This window comes from Callithrix jacchus, chromosome 21 (assembly GCF_049354715.1).
Source record: "Callithrix jacchus isolate 240 chromosome 21, calJac240_pri, whole genome shotgun sequence".
Lineage (NCBI taxonomy): Eukaryota > Metazoa > Chordata > Mammalia > Primates > Cebidae > Callithrix > Callithrix jacchus.
The window spans coordinates 40,916,633-40,935,326 of NC_133522.1; the positions used below are offsets into that span (position 1 = coordinate 40,916,633).

General features: G+C 45.5%; 1 protein-coding gene across 2 annotated transcripts in view; it reads right to left on the bottom strand.

Moving 5' to 3' along the window:
- Positions 1–18,694, bottom strand: part of RUNX1 (RUNX family transcription factor 1) — a 260,816-nt gene that overhangs the window by 85,064 nt on the left and 157,058 nt on the right. For both annotated transcript variants that reach the window (XM_008986640.5, XM_008986637.5), the window contains exons 4-5: positions 13,874–14,127; positions 7,527–7,683 (exon numbers count right to left, since the gene is read on the bottom strand). In XM_008986640.5, the coding sequence (XP_008984888.1) occupies positions 7,527–7,683; positions 13,874–14,127 (411 nt within the window). The remainder of the gene's footprint in view (positions 1–7,526; positions 7,684–13,873; positions 14,128–18,694) is intronic.

Below are 18,694 nucleotides of genomic sequence, written 5' to 3' on the forward strand. Positions count from 1 at the left end.
CAGGGAGATAAGATACTGATAATAAACTGCCCAGTGGTTTCAGATAGAATAATAAAGGCAGGACATTTGTTGTGGGTACTAGAGACACGCCATTTAAAGAGGCAGACAAAGCCTTACTATGATGTGAGTTTAGACTAATTCCTTATTAATTACAGATAGATAGAAAGATAGACAGATGATTGATACCGACTATCCTCTATACAATAGTTTCAAATAGAATTATGGAAAAAAATCTGTAAAGACCTCAAACCAATGCCTTGAGCAAACTGGACTGTTTCCACCTCTAGAGATCTGATAAGCACACAAATGATCAATTATGCTCAAATTGCCCATATTCCTGTGAGTTACCTTTGTTTGCATAAGATGACTCATCCAGGGACACATGCCACCCCAGAGTGCTGGCCAGCCCTCGTATTAGCTGGTCAGGCACGTCCTTGGGTTAGGTGACAGGGGAGGTGGGGTAGTTCTACAGTTGGCCCTGCCCATATATTCTTAATGATGGTCTTAAATCTCAAGGTAAAAGCCTAAATTAATCCAAGGTGAAAAATAAACAGGAAATTTACTTACATCTTCTTTGAGAAAAACACAGTTTAAATGACTGCTAAATGAATGCTTCCTCACTAAGGAAACCAGAGGAAGCGCATTTTTCAGTCTAGCAGCAGAATGGCCATGAGCCTCTCAAAAGCAGTTGCTGGGATTCTTCTACAGCCCTCAATTACCTGACACCTTCCTTGGGAAGTTCAGTGATGTCAAATGGAGTGCCTGAGTGGGATATGCTGCCCATTAAAGGCTAATAGGGGCTGGGCAATGTGCTGGAATCCCAAATCAGTGCAGTGCAAACTGAATGCCATCAATAGCTTTGTCTTCAACACAGACCAAAATATATCTCTGTTGAATATGAGACTCACAGCAGGACCAATGATGGAGCGTAAGTGCTGGGTGTTCATAAATACCAACGTTGAAGTGCTGTAATCTGTCCCCATGCCCTGCCAGGGAGCCGACAAAATGAGCACAGGTGAAAGTATTCATAGGCAGCTCATTCAATCCACAATGCTCCTTATTAATCTCCATTAATTGCTTTATTTGGGCTTTAGAAGAGAAGATGTTATTACCATGAATTTAGGTCCTCAAAGATAATTTGGCCCAAGAAGTCTCTCAATGGAAGTATGGACATTTTCTCTCTCTCCCTTTCTCTCTCTCTCTCTCTCTCATACACACATACATACACACACACACACACACACACACACACACACACACACACTCCACTGGCTAAGAATCCAACGGAGCCTTCAAAAACCACACACCCTCTCCATATTGATAGTACATGGTTATTCATAAACATCTCCTTACTGATCTGAACTTGTTTCATAATTATTGGCTGAAAGTTTACAGCCATAAGACAGTACACCAGCTACACGCTTGGCCTCCCAGCACATTGGGAGGCCAAGTCAGGTGGATCCCCTGAGGTCAGGAGTCCAAGAACAGCCTGGCCAACATGGTGAAACTCCATCTCTACTGAAAATACAAAATTATCTGGACATGGTGGGCAGGCACCTGTAATCCCAGCTATTTAGGAGGAGAATCACTTGAACCTGGGAGGTGAGGTTGCAGTGAGCTGAGATCGTGCCACTGTACTCCAGCCTGGGCAACAAGAGCAAAACTCTGTCTCAAAAAAAAAAAAAAAAAAAGACAGTACACCATCTCTCTTTGTCAACAAGCAATTTTTCCTGAAAAATAAAAAAAAAAACCAGAAAGACAGAATATGTTCTTTTTAGCCAGCCTTCTCCACCCTCTCTTGCCCCTTGCCAACCAGCACAAAAAAAGAAAATACAAAAGTGATTTATTAGAACCAGAGCAGGGTTGCAGCCGTTGGCTGGATCACTGTTTATGTCTATAATGCTTGTTGCTGAAACAGGAAGCTCTAAAAATCACTCAACCATTATTTCTCTTGCAGGCACTTTCTGATGGATAGTCTTCTGTCTGACCAAAAAGAAATGCCTCCACCAAACGCAAGCTGGCTGGCAAGGAAGGGGTTGAGGGTGGGTGGAGAGAAGTGGCGGTTTCTGCCCATCAAACTGTAAAATATTGTTCATACAAATAACCTCAATTTAAAAATGCTGTGTGACACCATCAGCAATGTCTGGCACTTCATAAAATCAGCAAGAAAACTATGAAGGGATCAACTGTGAAACTGCGAGTTGCAAGCACAAGCAGTTTTCAAGAAAGCTTTTCCTGCTGGTCCTTGCCATGCCTGGGCCACCCCAGGCTTTAAGTAGGGCAGGGAGCAACTTGCTTTAGGAAAGTGTTGCTACTCCTTTATTGGCAAATGTGAAACAGAATGAGAAGCCTGATCTCTAGAGATGAATTCTACATCAGATCATGGATGCAAGCTTTTGACCTGCCCATCGAAAGGCAGTATCTGTCAGGGCTGGTGGAGGCTTGGTATTATCAGAGACTGGGTCTTTTTTTATCTGTTTTTGCTCGCAGTGAGATCTGAAAACAGATTTCAGTATATATATTATTTTAAAGTGTAGATCAGTATGTAACAGAAAAAAGTGGGAAAATGGGAGAGTTGATTTTAATGTAACTCATGTCTTTTCCTTATATTCTCTCCAGATCTGACTGCCAGCTTATACCATGGACATTATCTGCGAAACAAGTCTGGGATGCTCAGATGATTTTTCCTTCTTCTATTATATGAATCTGTGATAGAATAGAGAAGGACTTGGACCCTACAATAATACTATGAGTCATTCAGATCATCCCTTGGTAACAACCACTACACAAAGCCACATCTCTTTGTTTAGAATACCAGCACCATTTATCCTTCCCTAAATGTACCTTCTCTTCCTCTCGACCGCAGTCTTCCACTCACCTGAAAGGCAACCTCCCACGCTGTTCCCCAAATCATGTAAAATAACGTAAGAATGAAAATGCCTTAAGTAACTAACATTACACAAATATGCAGTAACGCAGATTGTGACAGGATAAATATTATGTCTGGGAAGATATTCACAGCAAGAACATACTGAAGGAATTTCATTGTATAAATGTGTTGGGAAAGGGTGTTATTTTGAAAGTGGGCAAGATGAAAGCTGCCAGGGAGGTCAGTGTAAACACAAATTCCGCCAAGAAACTCAACCCCATCCTGACAGGCCACAGAACACTTGGCCTCACTGGGTTGGGTGTGGACACAGCAGGAGGGAAGCGACTATCCTTTCGGTGACAGAATGGGCCCCCTCCCCTTTACCAGTGATGACATGTGTGTGTACCTGATGGCCGTCCAAAGGCCTGGCTAGTGGTTTCTAGGGGATCTACTTTTTTAATTATACAAACCAGACCCCGGCTATAACAAAAACACAGATGTTACCGAAACAGCACAGGTTCGAGAAAATGTCTAGCTCATTTGTTCATCTATTTGTTCTTTTTCAGGTATCTACTCTGTGTGGCATAGGGCTACGCTGGCCCTCCAGGACCATGCAAAGTTCCAGATTCACAGATTTGGGCCTGGGGTCCGTGGGTCCCCAGAAGGTCCATAGATAGGTTCTGGCAGCCTAGAAACTGAAATGATATGTGAAATTCTGTGTGTAAGTGAACCTGTGCGTTTTTTTTTTTATCCTTGGAAAAAGGCTTCTGAAGGGTTTTCAAAAATATCTATGATATTCCCAAAAGATTAAAAATCATATTCTAAGAAAACCTAGAAAGAAATTTACAGTAGACTATCTTTCCTTCCCCATTATCAATGATGTGGCTGATAATGCAGCTGGAGAAATTTCTTCTTTGGTTCTGAAATGAAATTACTAAAGCTGTATTTTCTGATTGATCAGTTATTCTCTGACTGATTAAATACTACAGTAGGGATGAAGCAATCACAGATTTCATGGTTGAAATTTCTTTTCTTTTCTTTCCTTTTTTTTTTTTTTTTTGAGACAGAGTTTTGCTCTTGTTGCCTGGGCTGGATGCAGTGGCATGACTTCGGTTCACTGCAATCTCTGCCTCCCGGGTTCAAGCGATTCTCCTGCTTCAGCCGCATCCTCCCAAGTAGCTGGGATTACAGGCACCCACAACCATGTCTGGATTTTATTTGATTTTTTGTATTTTTAGTAGAGATGTGGTGTCACCGTGCTGGCCAAGCTGGTCTTGAACTCCTGACCTCAGGTGATCCACCTCCTTCAGCCTCCCAAAGTGCTGGGATTACGGGGCGCGAGCCACCACGCCCGGCCACCAATTGCTAAAATACCTTAAACGTCTCTCAGTTGAAGCCATGATACACTTTCTTGTCATTCTAAAGGTGGCAGGTGATGTAGCACCTGCCTCAACTGCAGATGTAAACTGATGTAAGCTGCTCGGTGAATTCGTTTCACCCAAGAGAATCCCCTTTGACCCTGAACTTTGATTTTTTGGGGGTGTCATGGAGTCCCAGTCCATTTGGCTAAAATGTGAATTGTTCTGAACAACAACCTCTGTGCTCACATGACCTGTGGAGTTCAGCCTGATCCTCAGAGCTCCCTAACCCTCATCTCCCGGGAGCTGCTATCTCTTCCTCCTTTGTAAAGGAGCGGTCGATTTACATAGAGATACTGAATCAAAGGGAGACACATTCCAAGGGTGAGATACACCCTGAACCAAGATTTAAACTGCCAGAGAGAAAAAGGAGGGAATGGAAGAAAAGAGAGAAGGTTCAGACTTCTGTGGGGCCAGTGTAGCCAGCAAGGCCGTCAAAGCCGGACAGGCAGGTTTTCCCAGTTGCGGACCGAACCCGAGGTTAGGAGCTGTGATCCTGGATGGCAGCCAGCGCCCAGATAGATCCGTTTTGCAGAACAGAGAAAAACCCTTCCATGTTTAACCTCTGGCAGTTTCTCGGAGGTTTACAATCCCCATGGACTGGCAGCTGGTAACAGAAAGAGAACTTTTTCTACCTTTCATTTTACACCACGTACAAGGCCCCTTGGAGAAACCATCAGACTGGTGGCTTTTGACAGAATTCAAAATTGGCACTGAAAGTGTGGATGAGCCAAGAGCCAAGGCCTTCTGAGCCATGGCGTGGTGTGTCCATGCCAAGGGTATATTTTCAAGCACATTTTTAAAAACAGAAAATGAAACAGTCATCTTAAGATCACTTAATAAAATGTAATAAAACTTTTAAAGGATAAGATTCAGTGAAGAAGATTAAGACTAATTGTCAAAATTAGTGAGAATCATCTGCTCTCTTCCTAATGGCAAGCAAATTGCAAAAAAAAAAAAAAAAAAAAAAAAGGAAAAAAATCTGGCAGGCTTTGGTGTTGACACTTACACTTGAAAGAGAAAAATCAAATTATATTTTACGACTGTGGAAAGAAATTATGAGACAGAGTCAAATCGGGCCTTCAGACAGCTCATTTACTTTTGCAGCACTGACGGGAAAAAATAAACCATATGTATAATATATATATGTACATATCATTCAAGACCATCAATATTCACATCCATAGTAATTATGTTCAGTTAGGGTTCCTTTATTTTTTTTATTGCTGATTATCACTGGTAGGAAGGAGAGCCTGCTGAAAATATTGTCTGTTTATGGCATTTTAATTAATTTTCTCATTCTAGAGTATGGGAAGACAGCCCAGCCTTGGTTGTAGCTATTTTACTTTTTGGGGTTTATGCAAACTCAAGGGCATACTGGCACGAATCCTGCAGCCAAATGCAAACACTCCACACCTTGGGGAAACAGTTCACTGTTACCCAAGTAAACACAAGCACCTATTAGTCACCCACTCAAAACAGAAATGGCCAATGAGGGATGCAAGATCAACCCTCTGCACCACAGAAGAAAGCATGCTGCTTTCAAAATCTCATTTTTTTATCATCACTGATTTACTGTGCATTGCCAGAAAGCCACTACTGAACTTCTTGTGGGAAAATGTCACTGGCATGGATCATTAAATAGTTTCAAAAACTTCTATAACCAAAACCTAACATGTGGACCTACACAGATGCACAGTATGATGATAATATATTCTCTAAAAAAGCCATTCAACGATACTCAGCTATTGATTCCTAACAGCAGAAATCCACAAGAACTGAATTAAGAGAGTTAGCTAGGCCGATGGCCATGGACTAGGCTATGGGCCTTTGTTTTTTATTGGCTTCTCACCCGCTCTGCCAAAGCCTTTAAGATGTTTTCTGAACACACATCTCTGAATCATAATGCAAATTCCATTTACTGAAAGGTGGGGACTTTTAATATAACAAGGGAACCCATTTAATGATTTATGCTTTTATATCTTACACCATCATTCATGCTTTCAAAAAGTGGATATAAGTTTCTTTGCATTACCCTATTATTAATATAGTACTATGAACATATATTTTCAATCAAATATATAATTTTTAAAATTTTCTCCAGCTACGATTCTATTATGAAAACGCTCCAGATAGCTAGGATAGCAAAATAATTACCAAAATAGTCAACACATATTTATTCCTTTCTCCTTTCTGACTAATCAAATTCCCTGAGAACTGAGATTTTCTTGTTTTTAAACGTCTTTATAAACAGTAATAATTTCTCTTACTTTAAATGTTGTTTGGTTGGTGCTTCTATTACTGGAAATCTTTTTATTATACTTGAAATAACTTATTTGTAAGCTTATTCTATACTATATTACAAAAATGAGTTAAAAAAACTATCTTACCTCCCTCAACTTTTAGTACTTGTTGCTGTTTATAAAATATGATATAGTTTTTAAATATACAGAAAACATAGTACTTGAAAATAATTAGAAACCAGAAAAAATTACAATAAACCAAGATTCTTGTTTCTGCTCTAATACTTGGATAATGGGTTAAAGGCAAAGAAAAATAAAACCACACATAGAGCTGAACTCAGGCGACAGTTTCTTGGACAGTCCAGTCTCTAATATTATTAGTATCTAAAATGTTAACCAGGCCCGACCCGTCCTCCTAAATAAGGCATTCAAAAGAAACACAACAGGAAGGTCACACTGCCATCAATGGTACTAACACTATTTCTTCATGTCTTTTCCTAAAAAGGTAAGCTTGCCGGAAACCATCTTTCAGCATCATACACTAGAGCTCCCTAAAATTATTAGAAGTGATCATTTGAAACTCTGTCACTTGTCACAGATAGCCCACAGATCATACGCCAACAGTTTCCATTAAGCAGATTTTGTATTATTATCCAAGAGAGAATCCTCATTGTATAATCCTAGTTTCCATTAAGGCAAGTTTTATATTATTTGCATTTTAATAAAAATCTCAGGGGTTTCTTTGAAATTCACAATTCCTACTTTGCATGTTCCACATCAGTCTTAAACCAACTCAGCAACAGAAAGCAAATAATGTAGAGTGAGATTCTGCTCAAATATTAAACTTTAAATCAGTATTTTTAAGAGCTTGACATAGCAATAAGAATGTTAAGATAGACTGAGTTTCTAGGAATTCCATCACAGAAATCACTAGAATTCTGAAATATGGATTTTTAGCATGAAACGTTTCAAGCATAGTTTTGACAGATAACATACCTCTTCCACTTCGACCGACAAACCTGAGGTCATTGAATCTTGCCACTTGGTTCTTCATGGCTGCGGTAGCATTTCTCAGCTCAGCAGAGTAGTTTTCATCATTGCCGGCCATCACAGTGACCAGGGTGCCATCTGGAACGTCCCCTAGGGCCACCACCTAAGCACCAGTCAAGAAACAAACGCAGACATCAGGAATGTTATACATACACTTTTAGGGCATGTGTGTAGTGATTATTCTAAAATTAAATGTATATGTGATGATTTTTTTAGGTTGTGGAGGAATAGCAATCATAACTTAAGGAAAACAACAGAAAAGTTATAATGGGAAGACACTTTTTATTGTATTTTAGGTTGATGCAAAAGTAATTGTGTTTTTTTTGCATTTTTTATTCCAAAAACCATAATTACTTTTGCACCAAATGAATACATTATGCATAACTACATGTAAATTTTCAAATAATGACACATTTACTAACTTCACCTACTAAAGCCAGGTAAGGTCATACAGCACGGTTGGAACAAGACTAACCACAGCGAAGTATCAAGGATTTTGAGTAGCTATGCCGTCTCCTGCAGACAATCATCTCTTTTTAATTCCTCCCATTTGAGAAACAGAACATCCTGTGTTCATAAGTTTATAATCTAACACATCTTTTACTTGCTCAGACCTCCACTGACAGACTGAACAAGGCCCAGACTTTACTTTTAGAAAACAAACAAACAAACAAAACCAAAATTTATTTCTGCTAAAATTAGATTTCATCTTGCTGATGATTCTTAATTAATTTAAACCATCCCTCTACAGTTCATCTTTGATACCTCCTACTCACTCCTGTTATCTTGAGTTTTACTAGCAATGAATTCTAGCACACAAGAAAAAAAATTAGAAATATATCCTTTGTTTATTACTAATTACAAAATCAACAGACCTCAGAAAGATGGGACATTCACTTCAGGGGTGAAACTGGGTTGCATTTTTATATGTCAGTCCCAAGCTGTGTCAACTCATGTCCTCACAGATGTCTGAGGTTTTCTGCTAGCCCAGCTGATCTTGACCAGGAATTTCTTTAATGTAACTGAATAGGTATGAAGTCTTATCAAGGCTATTGGAGAAAACTGGTAGATAAATATTTTTTATACTCAGGTAATCAAGAAAATGAATTTCAAAGTAAAAAGCTCTGAAAAGCACGACCTGAAGACACTTCGCATGATAGTAACAATTGCTTGGCTATCACTCGGCCCTTCTAGAAATGATTTTATTGCTGTATTTCCATTCTTTCTATTTTTCAAAGGAGTCATGCAATTTCAAATCGAAATGCCCCAAGCTGTATTTATTCTGATCAGTTCTGACATTCTTTATGGTACTTTCTCAGTCAGTAGTGACATTTATATTAACTCATTCCAATGACATCATCATTTTTGGTTGCTGTTTTTGAATTGGTAACAGCAAAGCATTCCTTAATCTGCTGTTATTATTCCCTCCTCTGACTCCTACTTTCCCATTTTTACCTTAATAATTGCTACGTAATTTTTTTTAGTAGTATCTATTTTCAGGCCTCTTTTTCTATATATAAAGAAAGACTGCTATGGACTCACTTGTATGATATCAAAGTCACGTTTCTTAAGATTCCCATCCTCATGATCTGCCTAGCCATCACCTTTCCCTGTGGCCTCCAGATGACCATCTATTGTTTTTATTCATTAGAACTGCTTCAGTCCTGTGGTTCTAAGAAGCATGGCACAGAACATGAACTCACTCACTATGAGAGACAAACATACTTCCAACCCCAAGACTACACCAGGATCATCTAGTCTCATGGAAACAGGGAGGCATTTTCCTCTATTTTATCCAACTTGCACTGTCAAGTTCTGGGCCTTTTATCTCTTGTTTTAATCCTTTCATTCCAATTGTTGGGCATGTTTTCCATATCGGAGATTTTAAAACACTGCTATTTATTCCCCAGGTACCCTCTAATTAGCTATTTAGTTCCCATTATAAGTGTGTTTGTTGCCATTTCATTAAGAGCAGTAATACAATTCCCTTTTTGTTTTAAAAAGATATCATTGAAATAAATCTCCCTGATCAGTTATTTGGTTATTGTTACTGTTTTTTTTTCTATTCCTGAAAAATGGGCTTGCTTTATTTTGCTCTTTTTAGTCTCTTACAACAAATTTTCCCCCTTTTTTCACTATTTTCACTTCCCTTTGTAAAGTTAGCTCACAGTGTTGAAATGCCCTTTTTGAACACATATTTTTACTTCCTCATATTCATCTCCCTGTGGTGACCCAGGCTTCTCAATTTTAATTCCACATTCAGAAGGTACACAGGGGCTGCCTCGACTACGTGGGTTTCAACTGAATAACTCATTGTTGGGTCTGAATCTGTAAAAAGATTAAAATAAACAAATCCCTTTTTTATAACTACAGGAATGTATTCTGAATGATCTGCCTCCTGCTGCTGGTTCCTCTCACAGTGCCCCACGCCTGTGCCTCTCTCATCTTTCCAATACTGTCCTCATTAGTAATCTGGCAAATTCACGAGACCTTCGCCAAGTCGAAACAAACATAGGATAAAATTATCATGGAGGCTAAATAAGAAAAGATTGTCGATGTTGGAATTTAAGAACTGAAAAAATAGAAGTTTAACTCTCGCTTCTCTCTTTCTTTTTTTATTTTATTTATTGGTTTTTTTATTGCATTTTAGGTTTTGGGGTACATGTGAAGAACATGCAAAAGCACTGGCAGCAAAAGCCAAAATAGACAAATGGGACCTAATCGCCCCTCTCTCTCTTTTTCTCTCTCTCTCTTAATAAAGCAGAATCAAAGATGTTTGGGCACCTACATATCATTTACTTGGCCTTGTATTGATCTCTGAGGGATTTTTTTTTTTTTTTTGGCAGGGGGCGGGTTCAGGGAAATTATTAAATCCAGGGCAATTTCATTAATAACATATATTGCCCAGTTGTTAACAAGCATACTTAAGCTAGGTTTAAAAAGTTTTTTAAATTTAAAACTAACATGTGTGCTAATTTGATACAGGTTTTGCCACTGATGGGCAATATGGGGAGAATGAAAAAATATCTAACTTCAAACAGAAAAAAGGAACAAGTGGAATGAAACGCTATAAACAATAGGTAAGGAAACACAAACATTTACATTTTAACACAGACCAAACAGGCAAGAAGGGACTTGCTGGCCAAAGATATCTCATATTTTGTTTTACTTCTCTGTTTTTAAAGGATCAGGAAGTTGGGGAAAATATCAACTCTCTTCTATACTACACGGACCTCTCAATACTGTTCTTGGCTAGTCTGTTCACAGTTCAAACTGGCATTTTAAACCAGTTCTAATTAGGTTGAAATTACAGTTACAATTCATTTACTTCAAATCCCTTAATCTTCCAGTGCTTCAAAGAAGGCTGTGGAGTGGAACGTAGAACTCAGCTGAGATGACATTTAAGGCATAGCTAGGGACCGTGATCTTGCCGACAGAAGTATTACTTGTTTCCTTTTTATGAAAAGAATATTACCACGAGAATCCAAGGTCTCTGAACTTCCCTGCTACAGGCATGTTTACGTCTTTGGACTCTGGTGTACCAAGGCCTGAACAACCTATAATACCATGGTATTATAAAATACATCCTGAGTGATCAAAACAGCTTTTTAGGCTACTTCTGTAAATACAGCAAAACACACAGCAAATGTAAGGTTTTCTTAGTAGTAAAAGCCATGTATATCTCATACTGTAAAAATAAAGGTGTTCCATGGGAGGGAAGGAGTAGGAGGAGAACAGATTGGGGTCCAAAATAAGCAAGTAGAGTTATTCTAGTCTATTTTAAAGAAAATTCATAATTTTAACTCTCTCTTTAGTTTAGAAGATTGATGTAGAGGATTTACCTCTAGAACTTCAGAAGACTCCTAAGAAGCCCTTAAATGATATTTTCATCAATATCATCAGGCCTTATCATTGTTTCACATTTGCTTCTTTTATCATGGAGAATATAATAATTATTTACTGATTTAATTCCTAGGGAGATTGCCTTCGGCTTATTTCAGATCCAAAATTTAAAATAATAATTTCTGTAGAAACTGGGATGTGGTTGGGTGGGTGGATAAATAGAGTGAAGCCAGGGACATACAGTAAATGAGCCCGCGATGTAGGCAAGTTTGGATGTTTTGCTACTTTTATCCCTTCACATTTGCTGTCTCACTGAACATTTTGTCTACTCTTCTAGTTATGCAGAGAGCAGGTCTCCTGGAGAAGAAGTCTCTTTTTATGAGGATTGGGGTGGTGACAGATATTAATCAAATGGTCTGATTTCTCTGCTATCCTTTCCTTTCCCCCAAGCGTTCTCAAGAGGCCTGCCTGAACTTTTTCAAGAGATCTATATTTTGATTTTTAGTAGCCTACAGATTATCACTCAATAAAATAAATTAATTGTTTTTAAGTGAATTGCCAAAAGTCATTTTAAAAAGGAAACTCTAGGGTTATTATGATTTCTGCTAAAAAGAACCCTGATGGCTCATAAAAGCAGATGTAAGATTTTTCATTTTCTTTTTAGAAGAAAATAAATACTTTTACATAATGGCTTGAGACTTGAATTGCTCCAACTCCTGAAGATTCTTTATTAATCATTTAGTGTTTTGATATATTTGAGTGTGGGTTCCCTGGCAGAGGAGGGAGTTCAGAAGAGACCCTGATTTTCCCCCAAGGGAAGCCACAAATCTCTTGGAGCCCTGGTGCATTGGGGCAGCCAGGTTCAAATGACCTTTGGTGGTTATCAGCCTGTCTTGCCTCTGCTCTTATCTGATAGTGACCCCATGGCCCAACCCTGTTGGGTCCCCTCTCAATGCAGGTGCCCTAAAGATTCACTGCTGAGTCCATTTAGGCAAAGGGTTAGAATGATGTAAAAGTAAAATGGTCTCCCAAACCCAAATCTAAGTAAACGGAGGGAGGGAAAAAGTCAAGCAGGTCGCTGCATTCCTTCTCCTCATTTCCACCCCCACTAAAAACAAAACCAAACAAAAAACTGCTTTTGGAAAGTGAGTGGAAAAAGCGGCAAATCTATAGACAGACACAACTGAAAATTTCGTTTTGTTTTAGAAATCACAGTCTAAGTGTGGAAAGTGTATAAAGCTTAAAAATAACTCCAACAATACTTTCTTAAAAAGTGAATATTATTCGCTGTAATAAGATCAAGACCCAACGGAGGCCTGGGACTATAAAAAACTTAATCTCCCCTTAAAGGGGACAATTATTTAAACATTTTTGTTTAAATAGCTTATCTTTACACTTGGAACCACCTACCTTGATTAGCCCTTTAAATGAACAGGAAATGACCTGCACTGATTTTACTTAGTCGCATCTTTTTAAACTCACCAAAGACAAAACAGAATCTCCAGTGCAGAAATTAAATTCCCACTGCTGGCTGTTAGGGTAGGGTGGTTGTTTAGAAACGCCTGGGGTTGTTTTCATACCCCTGTTGAAGGCCAAGGTTTTTAAAGGCAGCTCAAAGCTAGGGGATGATCAAGGGTGAAAAGTGAAGGAAGATATTTGGAGCCGCCGCACTGAAGTCTCGGGTACGCGCCGCCCCCTCCTCTAACAGGAAAGCGGGCCGCTGGGACCCCCGGCCCTCCGAATACAGCCTCGTCACCTTTCGCTGCCCGGGGCTTAATCTAGGTGAGCTGATGATAGCATTCAGAACGGTTTCGGAAAAGAAACAGGATTCGCTATTTGCGGCCTCTGGCCACAGCAGGCTAAAAAGCTCAGAGAACTCTTCAGAAAACTTTTGCAAACTTAACTTATGCCGGCTGTGGACTTTGGACATGCTAATTCCTATTTGGCGGTCAGAGAAGAGGGGGAAAAGTCCGTGACAGTTTCCCTTGTTAGTTTCTTTTCACTGACTGGAAGGTAGGAAAGTATCAATCACTATTTTATTTCCTGATGCCTTCATCTGAGGAAGGCAAAATGGTTTGGGAGTTAAGCCAGTGGTAGGGGCAGCAGTAAGTTAGCAGACGGGCTGTCCCTGCCGGGCTGAGTTACAACTTTTCCTACTTTGTTTCAAAGCTACGGCCCCTGCCAGGGAGGTCCCAACCAGCCCCCACTGAGGTCATCCTGATGTGTTCAGCCCTCCCGGGAAGGCCGCCCCAAAAAGCGGAGACGAGTCCCTCCTGAGGGGTCGCCACGGCAACACAGCATCCCCCGCATCCCAAACTAGGAAGACGGACCCTGGGCTGCCATTCCCGTTTCTAGAATCCAGCCCCGCCCGCCCAGCCGCTGCCCTCGCGGATCGCCCCGGGCCTCGCCGGCCTCCGCCTGTCCTCCCACCACCCGCTCCGGGCCAGTACCTTGAAAGCGATGGGCAGGGTCTTGTTGCAGCGCCAGTGCGTAGGCAGCACGGAGCAGAGAAAGTTGGGGCTGTCGGTGCGCACCAGCTCGCCCGGGTGGTCGGCCAGCACCTCCACCATGCTGCGGTCGCCGCTCCTCAGCTTGCCGGCCAGGGCAGCGCCGGCGTCCGGGGCGCCCAGCGGCAGCGCTTCGCTCATCTTGCCTGGGCTCAGCGCGGTGGAAGGCGGCGTGAAGCGGCGGCTCGTGCTGGCATCTACGGGGATACGCATCACAACAAGCCGATTGAGTTAGGACCCTGCAAACAGCTCCTACCAGACGGCGACGGGGGCGCGGATCTTCAGCAAGCAGCTCCCGGGAGACCAACATACAAGTTCAGAGGCCTTTATTACTGCGGGGGGAGGGGGGTGCTGGTTAGGGGACCCGGGAGACGAAGTTACTAACAGTCCAGGGTGGGTTTGGGCGGCGGGGGGGGGGGGGGGCAGTTCTGGTTCTGCCGATCGGCCTCCGACACAGGATGGGCTCCTAGCAACCGACCGCTTAGTGCATTAAAAAGTGGAGACTATCTTCAAGTCTTGCTTGCAGAGTTTTAAGTTCAGTCTTTGGCTGTTACAAAAGGTCCTGAAGGCAAAATTCTCATACACTTCCTAAAATATTTATGCGGAGAGTAAAACGACCAGCAAACACATTATTTGGAAGTCCCAGTAGTTAGTGCCTGTCAGTTTTCTGCAGGTGAGTTTTGTCTAAAGTCCCAACAGAACACAAGTATCTCCCATACACAAGGCCACTTTTATCATGCAAAACTGGCTTCAGTCCTGAAAAGCAAGGGCTGCGACATTCAGAGGCCGTGCTCCTAATGTATGTGCACGTATATATAAATATATACATATGCTCTACTTCATAAAATATTTACAATACAATCTGTGGAGAATTTAAACACAACAGAAATCCATTAATGTACGCTGCAGATTTTTTTAAGTAGCCTTGAAAATCAGCTTCAGTAGTTGGAGCAGAGCTGAACTAGAAGTACTCTTCATGTTCTCTGTTCTCTCAATGAATTCTGTCAAAATGCTCAGTGCAGAAAATCCAGCATTTCAAATATCTTCAGCTAATCTTAATAATAATAAAAATAATAATAATAAGAAGAAACAGGCCCAGTCGATGACATTCAGCGTACTGCAGCTCTCCACATCTGCGAACTCGCGTTTGGGGATGTTGGTGAAGTTTGTGGCTGGTCCTGTGGTTTGGTGGGAGTTGAGCAGCCGCGGAGTCACACACACGCAAACACGCACTCTTCGGAAGCCGGCCACTGTCTACATCAGCTGGGTGACTCAGCCTCGACTCGGGCAGCAGCGAGACGATCCTCCTCCACCGTCGCCCAGTGGCCCCCGGGTTAGCTGTTCCGAGGCACTAACACCCACGAGCGCCGCGTAACCGCAGCAGGTGGAGCGGGCCTTGAGGGAGGGCTCCGCGGCGCAGATCGAAACAGTGCGGGCGGCTCAGGTTACACACGCACGCACACCCTGCCACGCATCCTGCCACGCACAAGCAACTTCACGGCTCGCCTCGGACCACAGCGCACTTTCTCCCGCAGTTGTAAAAGGAAAACAATTGGGGAAAAGTTCACAGCCCAGAAAGAAGTTGAAAACATCCAGCCAAGAAGCCAGTTAATTCAAAACGAAGAAAGAGGGGAAAAACAAAAAAACCAACAACAAAAAAAGGAAGGTCCAACGCAGGCCAAGGAGAAGCAGCAGAGGTTGACTTCCTTCTGGCGTCCCTAGGAGCCCCGGGAAGAAGTGCCTGGCGGCGCAGGGTCGGGCAGCGTGGTGCCCTGGCTGGGTCCGGCCGCGGGGCGCCCGTCCCGCCCGCGCCCGCTGGCTGTATGAATGAGAGTGCCTGGAAATGAACGTGCTTTTACTGTAAGCCCGGCCGGAGGAATTCCATTCCCTCAGCTCGTTTGCATAGGGGCGGCCGGCGGCCAATCACAGGCCTTTCCGGTATCAGCCAGGGCGCGGCTCGCGGCCGCCGGCTCCTGGAATTGGCCCGCGCGCCCCCGCCGCCGCGCCGCGCGCTACTGTACGCAGCCCGGGCGGGGAATCGGCGGCTACCCCCGCGCCCCCGCACGCATCCTGGCCCTGGGCCCCGCCCGAGTGCCGACCCCTTCCCGCAGCCACACGCGGGCTTCTGAGACTTCGCGAGCGGCCGCGGTCCCGAGACCTGGGAAGAGAAAGCAGGCCCTGGCGGCCGGAGGAGGACCCGGCCCGCGCGCCGCGCCCCTCCCCGAGACCAGCTGCAGGCAGGCCAGCGGCCGCCGCAAGGCTCGGGAACCGGAGCTGAAGCCCGCCGGCGGCCCCAGATCCTGCGCAGCGCCCAGGGCCAGGCCTCCGCTTCCCGGGCGGGGGTGAGATTCGGCCGCGGGGCCCGGGGGAGCCGCTCCACGCTCCTGCACCGCCCGGCTGGCAGCTGCGGCGAAGCGGCGCTGATTCCCCGCATGAGGCCGGACGGCGTCCGCGCGTGTCGTTTACTTTCAACGTCTTTCCTCGGGTCGATTTCTGTAAAGGGTGTTTGTTTCTAACCGCTCCGTTGGGCCGCGGCTCCATCCCGCCTCGCGCCTCACCGTGGCTGCATGTGCCCGCGGCCCGAGAGGAGTTTCCTAGTCAGAAAAGACCCTAAGAAAGCGCGGCTGGAGGGAAAGTTGAAAGCAGCCGCGCGGCTCGCTCCCGGGCATCGCAGCGCCGCCCCCGCAACCGCGGGATAGCCCGCCCCTGCCCCGCGTCTCCCCTCCGGCTCCCCGGAAGCGGACCCAGCTCCTCTCCCCGCCCCGCGCGCGCGAGCCGCCCCAAGTGCGGAACCCACCCCGGCTTCGCGCGCGGATGGCCGCTTCCCCCTAAGTCGCCGCGGCGCCGCGGGCATTTTCGCGGAGCTCCGAGGGCCCCGCCCCCGGCCCGGCGCGCGCGGCCAACTCCGACCCCACCCGACGGGGCTCGCTCCCCGCGGTGGCTGCTCAGGTCCCTACCAGTCCCCCTACGCCCTCCCCGCAGGGTCCTGCGGCCCACCGGGGCCTCTCTATCCCGGGACTGTGACCGGGAGCCCCGCTCCACCGCGGGCTTCTTTGCCGTCCCCGCGGAGCCCCTCAATTCAGCTCCCCCGCGCAGGGGTCCCCCGCCCAGCCCCACGGGGCCCCTGACTCCCGCTCCTCCCTCCCCCAGGGCTGGGGTGCTGGGGCCGCTGCCACGCAGGGACTGTCCCTGGGCGTTGCCGCGGGCCGGGACGCAGGAAGGGGCCGGGGCCGGCCGGCGTGGAGGCCTATCCCGGGCGGGTTGGGGCTGCGCGGAGCTGCTGGGACGCGCCGCGGGCTCGGGAGGACGCCAGGGGGCAGTAGCCGCCCTCTCTGGAAGCTGCGCGCAGCCCCCGGAGCGCCCGGAACGCCCGGAACGCCCCCGACGGCGCTGGGCTCTGCGGCCCGTCTCGTGGCCTTCGGGTGGCCCAGGAAGAACTGGAGTTCGAGGAGAAACGACAGGACGCGGCTGCCAGAGCCCACTTGAGCTTGAACGGCCGCGGCGCGTCTCCAAGGTTCCGATCTGGAGTCACAGCCGGCCGGGTTGGGGACCCTCCACCGGGACTCCTGGCCGTGCGGCCCGGTCGAGTCTCTTCCCGAAGCCCCTGTGCCTGGGGCCCGCTCGGGGCTGTCGCGCCCCGACTCCCGCGGATAAGGCGGGCGACCCGCGGCCTCCGCCCCCTCCGGTCTCCCCCTGCTCCTTTCTCGCAGGAAAACCGTGGGCACTGCCAGCACCCTAGTGCAGTTTTGTTTTAATGGACCTGGGGTCTCCGAAAGAAAACTTCTTATTTTTTAAAATGATTTTTAAGCCTCATTCCGGTTGTAACCACCCCCCGCCGCCAAACGTCCACTTTCTAACACTGTCCCTGGGCAGAATTCATCGGGCCCGCCAGCCTGCCCATCTGTCCGTCCGGGCCGCTCCGCCTTTGCCTGCGGGCTCGGACGCGTCCCGCTCTAGAGGCAAGTTCTGGGCAAGGGGAACTTTTCGCCTGGGCTCGAATGCATTTCCCCAAAATCCCACCCAGGACTGCTGGGGCCACCCCAAGTGTATCCCCTGTACCCTCGAGATGTGGGAAGAAGCACGAGGGTGTGGCGGCTCCAAAAGTAGGCTTTGACTCCAGGGGAAATAGCAGACTCGGGAGATCTGCTTCTCAGAAAGGTTCAGGGAGGCTCGTTTGGGTCTCGGGCCACTTGCCTAAAACCCTAAACCCTGCGAGTAAGGAAAGTTGGTCCCAGCCGGGCATGCACCGTATTTAGCCTTCAGAGGCTGCGTCGTGGGAGCTGCTCAGCTAGGAGTTTCAACCGATAAATCCTGAGTTTGAAGCCCGACAAAAAGCTGATAGCAGCCAAAGCTTTTGCTCCTTGACTCGCTGGGATTGCCGGGCATTTGGGTTTCCCGGGAGCGGCGCGGGCTTTAACTGCGCGGCGTGGCGCGGAGCGCTCTTGAAAACAAGAAACAGACCAGCCACTGCCCCACCTTACTGAGACTCTAAAATGAATAGAATAGAAAGAGGCTCGGGCTCGGGGGGACAGGGAACCCCTTAGTCTGCAGGGCATTTCATGGAGCCTGCACTCTCAAGGCCAGCAACAGCGTGTGCGAAATGAGGAATTCCTTTCCACCAACAGCGCTCATTTTAGCGGCAATATAGAATTCCCCTTCCTTTGCCTAAGGGAGAAAGGAAAGGAAGCATTACCAGGTTCATTCCCAGTGTTACCTTGGAGTAACGCTAGAATTTACCTTTGTCATAATGCAAAATTACAAAAA